Below are 15,212 nucleotides of genomic sequence, written 5' to 3'. Positions count from 1 at the left end.
TTCTTTGTGCCAAACAGTCTGCCTAAAACTTGTCCAGACTTGCTTCTTGCTTGTTCAGAGGGGGAGGAGCTTTGAAATCCAGAACTCAATTTTTGTAGAAAAAAAATAAAATTAACCAAATTTCTTTGGGTTGCCACTAGTTAAATATTGTTTCAAACTAACTGGCAGACATATTTACCCTTAAATTAGCTGCATTTTTAGGTGATGTAATTAGCAATATTTTCCTGTTGTGAAAACTTAATAAAATTATTCAGACAACTTAAAAGTTTTAATCAAATCAGCAATTTAGAATTTTTAAGATACAACAATGTATTAAAGTATGTACTGGTAACAGACCTCTTGAGTTATTTTTTAGAGTGTGTGTGCAAACAGATGACGTCGGATACAAATTTTCAAGCATGAGGCCACCTCTGCCATTTCATTCACTAACATTTCATTCATTCCCCCATGACAAAGTCAAGGCTCTTCATAGTGTTATGTTCTTCCAGAATTCTTAGCATAGTCATCTTTTTCCCGTTTACCAAAAATGTGCTCTCTCTTGCTTGAAGCCATTCTCGTTTATTAGTCGTCAAATGCCGGACAACTGCCATGTGTGCGTTTCATCGCAAAATGTAGCGAAAAGTAATACGATAGTTTGGTAATGGTTTGATTGCGAGGTTTACATGTCTGTACTGCACTTCAGTTATGCAACTAAAATAGTAATACACCATGTCTTATTTTAAGTACTGTTTAGTTTGATTATGACTTATCCATGATAAGTCACAAAAATCCATGTTTATAATATAAAAAGAGAAGCAGTTCCAACCATCTCATTAGAGAGGTTAGTGATATATACAGTCATTCATTCATTCATTCATTTTCTTTTCGGCTTAGTCCATTTATTAATCTGGGGTCACCACAGCGGAAGGAACCGACAACCCATCTAGCATGTTTTTACGCAGCGAATGCCTTTTCAGCCGCAACCCATCTCTGGGAAACGATTTATACAGTATGTTCAATAATTTAGTATGGCCCCTAAACGATGTCTCAAAAATGTAGATGTCCGTTGATCGAAAAAAGGTTCCCCACTCCTGGTTTATAAGGTAGGCTCTTAATCAGAGTATGTTCTTAATCATATTAAGTATTGTTGTCCATGTAAATGTACTCGATGTCTACACTACCTGACAAAGATCTTGTTGTCGATCCCAGTTGTAAAAGCCACAACTAATAACTTCTAGTTGATCATTTGGAAATGTGGCAGAAAGTGGATTTTTCAGATGAATCCCAATCATCACAAATACTGCAGAAGACCTACAGGAACCCGATATTCTCTCTGAAATCAGTCAAGTTTGGTGAAGGAAAAAATCATGGTTTGGGGTTACATTAGGTATGGGTGTGTGCGAAAGATCTGCAGAGTGGATGATCAACATCAACAGCCTGAGGTGTCAAGATATTTGTGCTGCCCATTACATTACAAACCACAGGAGAGGGCAAATTCTATAGCAGGATAGCGCTCCTTCTCATACTTCAGCCTCCACATCAAAGTTCCTGAAAGCAAAGAAGGTCAAGGTACTCCAGGATTGGCCAGCCCAGTCATCAGACATAAACATTATTGAGCATGTCTGGGGTAAGATGAAGGAGGAGGCATTGAAGATGAACACAAAGAATCTTAATGAACTCTGGGAGTCCTGCAAGAACACTTTCTTTGCCATTCCAGATGACTTTATTAATCAGTGATTTGAGTGATTGCAGAGATGTATGGATGCAGTCCTCCAAGCTCATGATGGAGTCAGACACAATATTCATTCTGTCTCCACTGCAGCATGACTTTATATTCTATACTGGACATTATTTCTGTTCAGTGACAAGACTTTTGTCAAAGCAAAGTCAGACCTTACTCTCCTAATTAAATCATTAAAAATCAAGGCATGATCATATTTTATTTAAGGAAAATAAGAGTAATCTAGAGGCATTTGCCTTTCATATAAGCCACCTCTGATACCAAATCATCAACTAGAAGTCAAGAAATTATTTGTTGTTCCTAAAACTTGGATTTGCGACAAGACTTTTGTCAGGTAGTGTATCTGTGATGAAGCAGTTCAATGTAGCGCGTCTAGCTGTTGACTGCAGTAACTGCATGCCCGTTGTGAGTTATGGCCCAGTGTAATGTTTTCTTGAGATCTTTGTGGAACGTGCTTTACGTGTCTATGCTTGAGTAGTCAATGGCCCTGCGGTCAGACAGCTCAAACAGATGTCATTTTGACCCAAAATGGCCGTCGTCCACGTTTGTTCCATGTTGCCTTGAGTCCTTCCCCAACAATGATCTCCACTGTTGGGATTTCGTCCATAAACCTGTGCGCACTTCTCATAAATACAGATTTTGGAATGGTTTCTTGGAGATAACTTGATTCGCCTTCTCTTTCCACAGTAATGCCTCCGTCAGACTTGAGGTTTAAGATATTAAATGAAAACACGGTGCAAATGACATGGAAGCAACCGCTGTCAAGGGTTGATGGCTTCAGAGTACAAGTGACGTCAGATACAGGTGGGTGAGAATACACCAGCATGAAAACAGTTGCCTCTAGGTTTACTTCAGAATCAAAGCAGATATTTGATGTCAGAGTTTCCTAATGGCAATTGACAATTTGCCACCCCCCATCCCCCCTATTGCATACCACAGGGGAGGGAGGTGTGAGTGGCTTAATGGATAAATGTCATTATATTGTTTTTTCAGCGTGTATGCTTTGTTAATAACTATTAAAAAGGTCTGGCTCCAACTAAGGGTTGCTCGGACCTGCCAGGGTTGAAGGAATACTCCACTTTTTTATTGAAAATAGGCTCATTTTACTACTCCCAAGAGTTAAACAGTTGAGTTTTACCATTTATGAATCCATTCAGTTGGTCTCTGGGTCTGGAGGGAGCATTTTTTAGCTTAACTTAGCATAGATTATTGAATTGGATTAGACCATTAGCATCTCAATAAAAAAAATGACCAAAGAGATTCAATAATTTCTCTTTTGTAGTTCTATTGAGTACTAAGACCAGTAGAAAAGGAAAAGTTGCTATTTTCTATGCTGATATGGCTAGGAACTACACTAAAGACTACACCCTGCTGAAAAATCCTGCTTAAACCAGCCTAGGCTGGTTGGCGGTTTTTAGCTGGTTGACCAGGCTGGTTTTAGAGGGGTTTTGGCCATTTCCAGGCTGGTTTCCAGTCATTTCCAGCCTGGTCTTAGCTGGTCAGGCTGGAAAATGACCAGCTAAATCCAGCTAAAACCAGCTTGACCAGCCTGGTTTAAGCTGGACATAGCTGGTTTTGGCTAGGCTCCCAGCCTGGCTAAGCTGGTCAAGCTGGTTTTAGCTGGTCATCTCCCAGCCTGACCAGCTAAGACCAGGCTGGAAATGGCTGGAAACCAGCCTGGAAATGGCCAAAACCCCTCTAAAACCAGCCTGGTCGACCAGCTAAAACCAGCCAGCCAGCCTTGGCTGGTTTAAGCTGTTTTTTTCAGCGGGGGGTATACAAAGATGGCTCACTAGCATTACTATGAATGGGGAAAAGGGCAACTCTTAGTATGGCGGCTACATCAACGAATGTCCCACCATCCGGTTGAAATTTCCAATCGCCAAACTTCATAGCCATACAGTTCTGAGCAGGAATCTGAAGATTCACTTGTTTGTGACATCAAGCTTTGACATTTGGCGATCACTACATGCCTGCATTGTTTTTGACAGGAGAAAAAAAAACTTTACAGCACATCCTATCAGTTATCACGATCTTCCAATGTTATCCTCCATACTTTACCAAAGTTTTGTTCTTCCAGTGTTTGCGAATGCCCAGAAGTTGGCGCAAACTGTAAATTACTTGTTTGAAATGTAAGTAAAGCTTAAACAACAGCAGTAATGGGAAAGATCACTTCTGATTTTGTTGCTGATTTGAAATATGTAATTTAACTGTGAGCTTAGCTGATATACTGCCCTTGGGAGTTGCAAATATGGCCAACGAGTGAACAGACCTTACTTGAAAAGCACTTTGACTATTCCTCTTGTAATGAACAGAGAACTTTGCTGCCGGACCATGGCTGCAGCAAGGGCAATGAGATATTATGCACTGCCTGAAAATAGTTCTGAATCAACCCTCAAAAAGTCTCCATGGTTGCAAGGCGTACTCCCTGTATAAAGAGGTGGTCATGTTGGTTATATTAAAGGAAGTTAAACAACAGCAGTAATGGGAAAGATCACTTCAGATTTTGTTGCTGATTTGAAATATGTAATTAAACTGTGAGTTTAGCTTGCAGTTTTTGAGATTTCAGGATTCCTCTGTTTGTTCAGATAGGAGTTTGGTCTTGGATATACTGCCTTTGGGAGTTGCAAATAGGGCCATCGAGTGAACAGACTTTCCTTAAACAGGGCTTTGACTATTACTCTTATAATGATCAGAGAACTTTGCTGCCGGACCATGGCTGCAGCAAGGGCAATGAGATATTATGCACTGCCTGAAAATAGTTCTGAATCAACCCCTTAAAAAGTCTCCATGGTTGCAAGGCGTACTCCCTGTATAAGCAGGTGGTCATGTTGGTTATTTTGGCGGAAGTTAAATAACAACTAATAAGAAAGATCACTTCAGATTTTGTTGCTGATTTGAAATATGTAATTTAACTGTGAGTTTAGCTTGCAGTTTTCGAGATTTCAGGATTCCCCCATTCATTCAGATAGGAGTTTGGTCTTGGATATACTGCCCTTGGGAGTTGCAAATATGGCCATCGAGTGAACAGACTTTCCTTGAGAAGGACTTTGACTATTACTCTTATAATAATCAGAGAACTTTGGTGCCGGACCATGGCTGCAGCAAGGGCAATGAGATATTATGCACTGCCTGAAAATAGTTCTGAATCATCTCTCAAAAATGTCTCCATGGTTGCCAGGCATGGTTCCTGTTAAGCAGGTGGTCATGTTTGTTATATTGACGGAAGTTGCTAATTTTAGGCACTGCGTAAAATCATTGCACGGCTCCAGCCATGGTACGACAGCAAAGTTTCTTGATTATTACATCAGAATGAGAGTATAGTTCCTAGTCAACTTTTCATTTTCCATTGGCCTTAGTACATGATAGAACTACAGAAGAGTCAAGCTTTAAGTAGAAAAATTAACTAAAGTTTTTGGTCATTATTTATTAAGATGCTAACAGTCTAATTTGATTCAATAATCTATGCTAAGCTAAGCTAAAAGTGCTTCCACTAGAGCCGGAGATTGTCTAAATTCCTCAAAAATTGTACTACTCTACTCTTTAACTCTTGGGTTTTTGTAAAAATAGGCTGTTTCCAAAAACAGTAGTGTTCCTTTAGCCTCAGGCTGCTTGGTGGGGAACCATCCCTGTTGTAGATGTGCTTTTGCTTGCGATAAGAAAGCATCTGGTAAACGACAAGTAACCTTTAAACTCACCGCCACAGGCAACTGTTGGGAAATGCGTTCTGGCGTGCCCTTTTAGAAATGATTTAAACCTGGACTGTTACTCATCACTTGTCTTGGGAAGTCATTAATGATTCCCTAATCCAGCTTTTGTGTGTCTAGACTAGATTTATCTACTTATAAATAAAGATGTTATCTTGACGTTGAATGTATATCAAGATGTGGCGTTTTAACCTTGTACAGTACATTGCAAATGTTCCCTTGTCTCCCTTGTCTCTGCAGAAGAGCCTGTTAAAGAATTTACACTTTCTCCCACCTCAACCAAAACATCTATCAGAGATCTGACTCCCGATGTGGATTATGTTGTCACGATAACGTCATATTTGGGATCAGAAGAGAGTATACCGATCTCTGGTCAAATTACAAGTAAGTGGAAATCTATTGTATTGCCTGAGTATGCCGTTAATGCATGGAGACCGCAGTCATGGTTGATTTCATTTGTGAAATAATATTTAATACATGGTTTTCTGTGATTATTTACTTTTTCTGAAGTAGTTTAAAGTCGAAATGGCCATTTGTGATTGTAATTTCTATTAAAGAGTTACTGTAGTTCACCCAAAAGCGAAAATTACCTTATAATTTACTGTCCTTCATGTGGTTTCAAACCTTTAAAAGTTTCTTTAATTCCTTGGTGAACTATTCCTTTAAATATTCACAAACTACTAAAGAAGGGATGGAAATTCATTTTTTAAATGTCTTTACATGAATCTTCATTGACTTTTGTATGTGTTTTTTTATGTCTGCTTTAAGTCCAATCAAGCGGTTTTGAAGGAGGGACCAGGAAACCTCAGGTCTCAGATGCAGTCAGTAAGTACACACACCTCCAGGCTCTTTCCATTGCTCTGTTTTATTGAGAGTTTCCACACCAGTCAATAGGCAAATGTGCCCATGCCTGTCTTTCTTTTCCAAATATATGATTGCTGATAACAATTTAGCTTGTTTAGTCAGCATTAAGTTTTCCAGACATGAGAAATTGAGCCAACGTTTCCAGCGTGGCTTTTGGGCGAGAGTTTGTAAGTGGTCCCTTTGCGCCTGATTTTAAAACAAACCCCCCAAACTTTGTGCAATGCAGAAAGTGGAAAAGCTTTACAACTCTTCTCTTTACAAGAGCGTTGCGGCCTTGTCCTCCAGATGAAGGTGAACAGCTTTACTTTCCTACATTAAGCAGAAGTGGAAAATCCAAACCCTCCAACCCCAAATACCAAAATGGTTAGTTAGCATGTCCTGTGCAGACGACCCGCTAACAAAACCCATTCACAGTGCTGGCACAAGTGGAAAATAAGCGAATCTAATTACAGCAATAAAGAAAGGCATGTCAGCAACTTCTTGTCCTGTCCCGTCTACCGTAAGGGTTTGCCAATATCTCACCAAAGACATTGCAGACTCAATCTGCTCAACGGCAGCAAATTCCTTAAATCGTTTTTCGACTGCAAGATTAAAAGTGTATGGAGGATTAGGATTAATGGAGTTCAAGAGAGCGAGAGGGAGTGACTTGACATGACTTGCCTAATAAGATTCCTTATATAGAGACGCAACTCATGAATCAATAGAGAATGAGTTGTGAACGATGTGTGTTGTGTAATAGATAAATGTTAAGCTATTATGCAAGGGTGATCCCCTTCATTTTTTTTTTTGCTTCATAATTTGACAAACAGTCAAGCATACGTGTACAGTGCATTCGGAAAGTATTCACAGGGCTTGAGTTTTTCCACATTTTTAATGTTAGTCTTATTCCAAAATGGATTAAATTAATTTATTTCATCAACATTCAACACACAATACCCTATAATGACAATGTGAAAAAATAGTTTTTTGAAATTTTTGGAAATTTATAAAAAAAAAAAAGAAGCTGAAAATCACATGTACATACATTAAGTATTCACAGCCTTTGCCGTGAAGCTCTAAATTGACCTAAGGTACATTCTGTTTCCACTGATCATTCTTGAGATGTTTCAGCAGCTTAATTGGAGTGCACCTGTGCTCAATTCAGTTGATTGGACATGATTTGAAAAGGCATACACCTGTCTATATAAGGTTCCAGGGTTGACTGTGCATGTCAAAGCACAAACCAATCATGAAGACAAAGGAATTGTCTGTAGTACCCCGAGACAATCGTCTTGAGGTGCAAGGCTGGGGAAGGTTACAGAAACAATTCTGCTGCTCTGAAAGTTCCAATGAGCATAGTGGCCTCCATTATCCATAAGTGGAAGATGTTTGGAACCACCAGGACTCTTCCTAGAGCTGGCCGGCCATCTAAGCTGAGTGATCGGGCGAGATGGACCTTAGTCAGGGAGGTGATGAGTAACCTGATGGTCACACTGTCTGAGCTCCAGCGTTCTTCTGTGGAGAGAGGAGAACCTTACAGAAGGACAACCATCTGTGCAGCAATCCACCACTCAGGCCTGTATGGTAGAGTGGCCAGACGGAAGCCACTCCCCGCCTGGAATTTGCCAAAAGGCATCTGAAGGACTCTCAGACCATAAGAAACTAAATTCTCTGGTCTGATGAGACTAAAATTGAACTCTTTGTAATGAATGTCAGGCGTTATGTTTGGAGAAAACCAGGCACCGCTCATCACCAGGCCAATACCATCCCTACATTGAAGCATGGTGGTGGCAGCATCATGCTCTGGGGATGTTTTTCAGCAGCAGGAACTGGAAGACTAGTTAGGAAAGAGGAAAAGATGAATGCAGCAATGTACAGAGACATCCTGAATGTAAACCTGCTTCAGAGTGCTCTTGACCTCAGACTGGGGTGACTGTTCATCTTTCAGCAGGACAATGACCCAAAGCACACCGCCAAATTATCAATGAAGGGGCTTCACAAACGCTCGGTGAAAGTTCTGGAGTGGGTTAGCCAGAGCCCAGACCTCAATTCTAATGAACATCTCTGAAGAGATCTGAAAATGGCTGTACACAGTCATTTCCCATCCAACCTGATAGAGCTTGAGAGGTACTGCAAAGAGGAATGGGCAAAAATTCCCAAAGACAGGTGTGCCAAGCTTGTGGCATCATATTCAATAAGACTTGAGGCTGTAATTACTGCCTAAAGGCTGATTTATACTTCTGCGTCAAACGCCGGCGTATGCTATGGCGCTGACGCATATCCCTTCGCCGTGGCCATCGGCGTCACTGACGTGCACCTCTCAAAAAATTTAACTACACACCGCAACAAGGCGTAGCGCAAGCTCTGTAATTGGTCGGCTTGGTAGCGCTGACGAGTCTGGGCGGGACCGAGAGCCGCGCGACTGGCGTGAGCGATTGTTTACAAGTGTGGAGTCCTGTGAAGGAGCTCCTGATGGAAAGTTTTGTTTTGTGTTTACCTCATAGTTAAAGTTGTTGCACGTCCGCCAGTTCCTGCATCAAAATGAGCAAGTTTGAGCCACTTGTACATCCCGGAAGTGTTCAGGGAACGCAAAAAAGCAGCGAAGAAACTCGACACAGAGGAAGATTTACACCTCACTGCCAACTAGCGTTTCGGAAGTGTTAATGCAGACCAACAGAGACAGCGCGCAGAAATATAAATGCACAGCTACGCGCGTTGCATGCGCCGTGGGTTACGCCGGTCACTTGACGCAGAAGTATAAATCAGGCTTAAGGTGCATCAACAAAGCTATTTGTCCAACATTAAAAAATCTTACTAAATCATATGCATGGTATATTTCTGGAATTTAAAATCCACTTAGACATTGAGTTTTTTGTCAAATGTGTTTATATTTGAGTGGTTTATGTATTTTCAAATGTGTCCAGGGCACAGATTTGACTCATTGACCTCTCATAATGTCTCCCTAGAATGCTCAATAGGTGCCATTGCTGACCTTGTGTTCCTGGTGGACGGCTCTTGGAGTGTCGGACGAGAAAACTTCAAATTCATTCGCAACTTCATCGCAGCCCTGGCTGGCGCGTTTGACTTGGGAGAGGACAAGACTCGAGTGGGTGTTGTTCAGTACAGCACCGACACCAGAACTGAGTTTAACCTTAACCAGCACTTCAGACGGGTCGATCTACTCAGAGCCATTAACAATCTGCCATACAAGGGTGGAAACACCATGACAGGTACCACATTAACACTTATGCATTCAAACTGAGACCTACGCATAATAATATAAGGGTTCCCAAGGGTCATGCACAATATCACGGAATATTAAAAGGATTTTGAGACACTGAAAGTCAGAAAAATGTTTATTCGTCCAAGTTATGGTATACCAGGTTACAAGTTTTAGTTTCCCTTTATCAAAATGTAATTTGTCCATGGCATTTTTAGGACGTTATTTCATGCCTCTTGTTATGGTTAGGTTATTTTCCAGCTCCATATTTTTCTCTGTCATGCTCATCAACTGGCAAACTGTTAGTCCAAACCAAAACTTACTTTCTCTTGTGTTGTTTCAATCAAAAGAGACTTTCATTCATGTTCAGAACACAATTTAAGATTTTAGATGACATCTGAGAGCTCTCTCATCCTCCAAAGACAACACATGACGTCAGATTGATGTTGTAACCCATAGGTCTCAAACTCGATTCAATGGAGGGCCGCAGCTCTGCACAGTTTTGCTCTAACCATAATCAAACACAGATGATCTAAATAACCAAGGTGTTCAAGATTATTATAGACTATTAACCAGGTGTGAGTTGGAGGTGGTTGGAGATAAACTATGCAGAGCTGTGGCCCTTGAGTTTGAGACCACTGTTGTACCCCAACATTGTGGGGACATTGCAGTTTGTTTGGAAATGAAAATCGTGTTGACACCAGAACCTAACGTCAGTTCGATGTCCATGTCCGACCTAAAATCAACCAAATATCAACATCTAATAATTTTACAGCTTGACGTTGTGTGGACTTTACCACTATGACGTCTACCAGACGTTGGATTTTAGTTGCCAAACTTGACGAATTAATGTCAGTATGTGACGCCAATATGATTTTTTTTTTAAGATGTTGCCTCAGTGTTGGATCTAAAATCAACCCAATGTCAACATCATTTAGCGTCGTATTGGACGTCAAAATGACATTAGACGCTGACTAGACATTGAATTTAGGTCACCTGACATCAAAACCTAAATCTAACTTGATATTAACATCTTATGACATTGTGTGTCTGCTGGAATAATCCAGAGATGTTCAAATACCAGGAAAATACCAAAAAACTTTCTCAAAACAGACCATATCCCTTCACTGGAATATTATCAATCCTTATACTTCTTATTCTTATTATACAATCCATATTATCAATGATAAATTCTTTTGTGCACACATAAAACAAAAAGATAGGGCTCTATTTAAACGATCTAGGCGCAAAGCATTAAGGGCATGTCCTAATCCACTTTTGCTATTTTAAAGACTGAAAAATACGCTCTGCGCTGCGATGCATGGTCTAACAGGGTTAAGCTTATTCTTTTAATGAGTTATAGGTGTGCTTTGAGATTAAGCCAATTAGAGTCTCATCTTCCATTCCCTTTAAGAGTCAGTTGTGTGGCGCCATGGCGCATTCGCTATTTACATGGCGGACTGTAAGTGGAAAAACTGAACACTTTACTAGAGAGAAAACAGTTAAACAGACTATCTGCAGCAAGAGGATAAAGAATGAGCCTTCTCCAATCTGCCTTTACTTTCACTTTCTCTTTCGTGGATAAGAAATGTTGTATGCAGACATCCATTAGCCTATACATAATTGATTTTGTTTTTAAGCACAAAGATTTGTTTCAAAACTATTTCTAAATTCAGTTCTATTTTCCAACAAACAAATAAATAAACAATAGTAACAAAGTGTGGTCAAATAACTGAGTTATATCCAAAGACGCATCCTGTTCTTATGCCCTATATGTTCAAAACCTGACTTGTGGACAAATCTAAGCTTGTTTTTAATAAAACTAATATAAATTTGCATATAATTAATACTACTTTTAATAATAATAACATTATTCAAAAGCAGATTGTCATGACTAAACTGAAAAAAGCCCCCCCGAGATGAAGAAGGCATGGAGGCAGTGGTGTTTATATTTAATGTAGAAAATAATAATTTTTGTAATATTTTAATCCTGTAATTCTTTTTCATTCATTCATTCATTCATTCATTCATTTTCTTGTCGGCTTAGTCCCTTTATTAGTCTGGGGTCGTCACAGCGGAATGAACCAATTTATTGAGCACATTTTTATGCAGCGGATGCCCTTCCAGCTGCAACCCATCTCTGGGAAACATCCACACACTCATTCATTCACGCACTCATACTCTACGGACAATTTAGCCTACCCAATTCACCTGTACCGCATGTCTTTGGACTGTGGGGGAAACCGGAGCACCCGGATGAAACCCACGCGAACGCAGGTAGAACATGCAAACTCCACACAAAAACGCCAACTGAGCTGAGCTGAGGTTCGAACCAGCGACCTTCTTGCTGTGAGGTGACAGCAGTACCTACTGCGCCACTGCGTTGCCCAATTCTTTTTCATTTGTAAAGATATTTGTGTTTTGCTGTACATCCTGTGTGTATTAAGTAAAGTGTAAGTGAGGCGCACAACTAATGCGCTTTGCGCTAGACTTTAGATCTGCCTTCCGCTGGTCTATTGCGCAGTCTATTTTAGTTCCTCAAAATAGCAATGTGCCAACAATGCGCCTTAACACACCTCTTTTCCAGTTCAGAACACCCATGAGTCCACAAAGCGGTGAAAATGGATTTGCTAATTAAACAACGTGGCAGAAAACAGGAAAAGTAAGGTTGCGTTGGTCTGAATGTAGCAATACGACAGGGCAAACACGTCTTGCGCCTATTGCGCCGGGTGTATGATAGGACCCATTTACTTTATTCAATAGATTCTTCTCACCAGTGCCAGTATATGGTCTGCATTCACAATATATATATATGTATAATATATATATATATATATATATATATATATATATATATATATATATATATATATATGTCTATATATATATATATATATATGTATAAATAAATAAATATATATATATATATATATATATATATATATATATATATATATACACACACACACACACACACACACACACACACACACAGTACCGGTCAAACGTTTGGTGTCAGGTTTTCTTTCATGTTTTTTTTTTTTAAGAAAATTATTCTGTTCATCAAGGTGGCATTTATTAGATGTAAAGAAAATGTTATATTGTTAAATATTTCTAAAAAAACAAAACAAAAAAAAACAGCTTTTGTATTTTGTATTGTGTGTAGTTTGAAATTAAACTATTACTCGTCATTATTGCTTTTATTACTATTAATAATAATAATAATAATTAATAATAGAGTGATTTCTGAAGGATTATGTTACTCTAAACACTGGAGTAATAAAGCTGAAAATTCATCTTTAAAATCCAACCCGGGCTCATTGTGGAAACGTAGCCCTGCGGACGTTTCTGAAGACCGCGAAATACGTCCTGGGAGGTACGTATTCGAGCAGTTTTTGTTTTCGCGAATCCACGAGAGGCCGCTGTTCACGCTTTATTGCGTCTCGGACGCCTCTCGGGAGCGCGCACCGTTCGCGGCGGTGCTGTTCTCGCGTGAAAAGCTGCCAGAGGCCACTGTAGAGCGGCCGTCCTACTGACTGACTGGCTGAACGACTGAACAATCGACCGGGCGGCCATCGTCTGATTTTGACCACGTTTTCGGATCTCGCCCCGTCGCGAACTCGTTCGCTTTTATTTTTTTGGATTCTGTTTTTCATCTTACCTGATTTCTGGAACCGCTCTTCCCCGAACTCAATCCTGGTCGTTGCCGTTACCGCTCCGCAGCGTTCGCTCGATTAAAAAAAAATAAAAAATGCAGCCATGCGTATCTCCGGCCACGTAAAACGCCGTCTCCAGAAACATCCGCGGGGCTATGTTTTCAGAGTGAGCTTGGGTTGTTAAAATCATTGGAATAAATGATAATATTTAAATGATAAACTACTTTCGAACTGTTATTTTATAGTGCAATAACATTTCACAATTTTACAATTTGTACTGTATTTTTGATGAAATAAATGCTGCCTTTGTGAGCAGGAGAGGCTTATTTTAAAATATTTATTTATATTTAAATCTGTGGCAAGCAGGTCATGAAAATTTTGTTTTGAAAATCAAAGAAAAGTCAGGTATTTTGATATTTTGAATAGAGTGGAAATCTTGTATTACTCCTTAACAACATAGTAATCATGTGCATTTCAATTCATCTTTTGTACAGGTGAAGCCCTGGATTACCTGCTGAAAAACATGTTCACAGAGGCCGCCGGTGCCCGTAAGGGATTCCCCAGAGTAGCTGTTGTTATCACAGACGGGAAATCTCAGGACCCCGTGGAGGGTTACGCCAAGAAGTTAAAGAACGCTGGAGTGGAACTCTTCACATTGGGTATGTGGTCGTTCATCATTGCTTATCCTGCTTTCTCACAGAACTGGGAAGCTTACTAAGAAATCCATCTGCCCCGAAGAAATCCTTGAAAGGAATCTCATGCTCTTATTTATTATTTTCATTCAGGGATCAAAGAAGCAGATGAGGAAGAGTTAAAGCAAATGTCTTCAACGCCCTACAGAACGCACGTGTACACGGTGCCAAACTTCGACATGATCAAAGCTGTGGAGAAATCGTTCATCGCGCAGGTGTGCAGCAGTGTGGACGACCAGCTTAACTCGCTGGCTAGCGGAGAGGAAGGTAAACAAACAATAACAAGTGTAAACCTGCCGCAGCGGGTTTACTAAACACAACCCCACGCATTAAACATGGCTCCTTTTTCTGTTTATTTTGCAGTCGTTGAACCAGCGTCAAACTTGCAAGTCACAGAGGTCGCGTCCAAGTCAATGCGGGTGACTTGGGATGCATCTATTGGGGAAGTGACTGGATACAAGGTGCAGATGGTTCCCATGTTGGCCGGCAGCAAGCGCCAGGAGCTGTATGTTGGGCCGACTCAGACCTCCGTGAATGTGAGGGATTTGTCTCCTGATACAGAGTATGAGATTAGCTTGTTTGCACTTAAAGGTCTGACGCCCAGCGAGGCAGTTATGGCAATGGAGAAAACTCAACCCTTGAAGGTATCATTAGGTAAGAAAGAGTCTACAACGTTGATCTTATAATGACTGGATTGCTCATTGCGTTATAAACTGCTGAGATGCTATGAAGGTATTGATCCGCCATCTTACTATTCCCTACTGATAGAGGGCTACAACGTCTGCGCTACAGGGATCAGTCAAAAATGGCTTGCGGTACAGCTTGAAAACAAGACAAAATGTTCCCTAAAGTGTATGGCAGGTTCACTTTAAGCTTATTTATTTACCATAACCACACAATAACTTACCTAATTAACCTAGTTAAGCCTTTAAATTGCATTTTAAGCTGAATTTGAGTGTCTTGAAAAGTGTCTAGTAAAATTTCATGTTCTGTCATCATGTCAAAGATTAAAAGAAGTCGTCGGTTAGGAATTAGTTATTAAAACTATTATGTTTAGAAATGTTTTGAAAAAGAAAAGTACCCCTATATACATTTCTAAAGATTGCGAATTATGTAGCCAGAGGAATGGATGGCTGCATTTTGCCTTTAAAACAAACACTACGGGCGGTATGACGCAGTTTCTTTTTGCGCTTACCAGCTGACCGACAGACCGACAGACCGCCATTTGGGAAAAGAACGATGTAATGACGAGTGTTTCCCAAAACCTGTAGTTTCTCTGTTGCAGATCCATCATTTGAACCACGTCAGTTATAACCAGGGCCAGATGGAATCTGCGGACATTTTTTGCTATTTCTGCTGAGAATTTTGGTAAAA

The 15,212-nt window shown here is 40.2% G+C and overlaps 2 protein-coding genes across 15 annotated transcripts in view; one reads left to right on the top strand and one right to left on the bottom strand.

Annotated features, from left to right (window-relative positions):
* Positions 1 to 15,212, top strand: part of col12a1b (collagen, type XII, alpha 1b) — a 230,408-nt gene that overhangs the window by 8,712 nt on the left and 206,484 nt on the right. For 8 of the 14 annotated variants that reach the window (XM_073933729.1, XM_073933732.1, XM_017352646.4 and 5 more), the window contains exons 3-9: positions 2,408 to 2,524; positions 5,668 to 5,811; positions 6,196 to 6,252; positions 9,237 to 9,500; positions 13,641 to 13,805; positions 13,932 to 14,105; positions 14,202 to 14,492. The exons of the other annotated variants lie outside the window; for them this stretch is intronic. In XM_073933729.1, coding sequence (XP_073789830.1) covers positions 2,408 to 2,524; positions 5,668 to 5,811; positions 6,196 to 6,252; positions 9,237 to 9,500; positions 13,641 to 13,805; positions 13,932 to 14,105; positions 14,202 to 14,492 — 1,212 coding nt within the window. The remainder of the gene's footprint in view (positions 1 to 2,407; positions 2,525 to 5,667; positions 5,812 to 6,195; positions 6,253 to 9,236; positions 9,501 to 13,640; positions 13,806 to 13,931; positions 14,106 to 14,201; positions 14,493 to 15,212) is intronic. 14 annotated transcript variants of the gene reach the window in all.
* LOC141379466 (uncharacterized) overlaps positions 1 to 15,212 on the bottom strand; it is a 275,167-nt gene that overhangs the window by 69,486 nt on the left and 190,469 nt on the right. The window lies entirely within an intron of this gene.

This window comes from Danio rerio, chromosome 20 (assembly GCF_049306965.1).
Source record: "Danio rerio strain Tuebingen ecotype United States chromosome 20, GRCz12tu, whole genome shotgun sequence".
NCBI lineage: Eukaryota > Metazoa > Chordata > Actinopteri > Cypriniformes > Danionidae > Danio > Danio rerio.
Note: the sequence above shows the minus strand (reverse complement) of the source record. Positions and strands in the feature narration are given on the sequence as shown.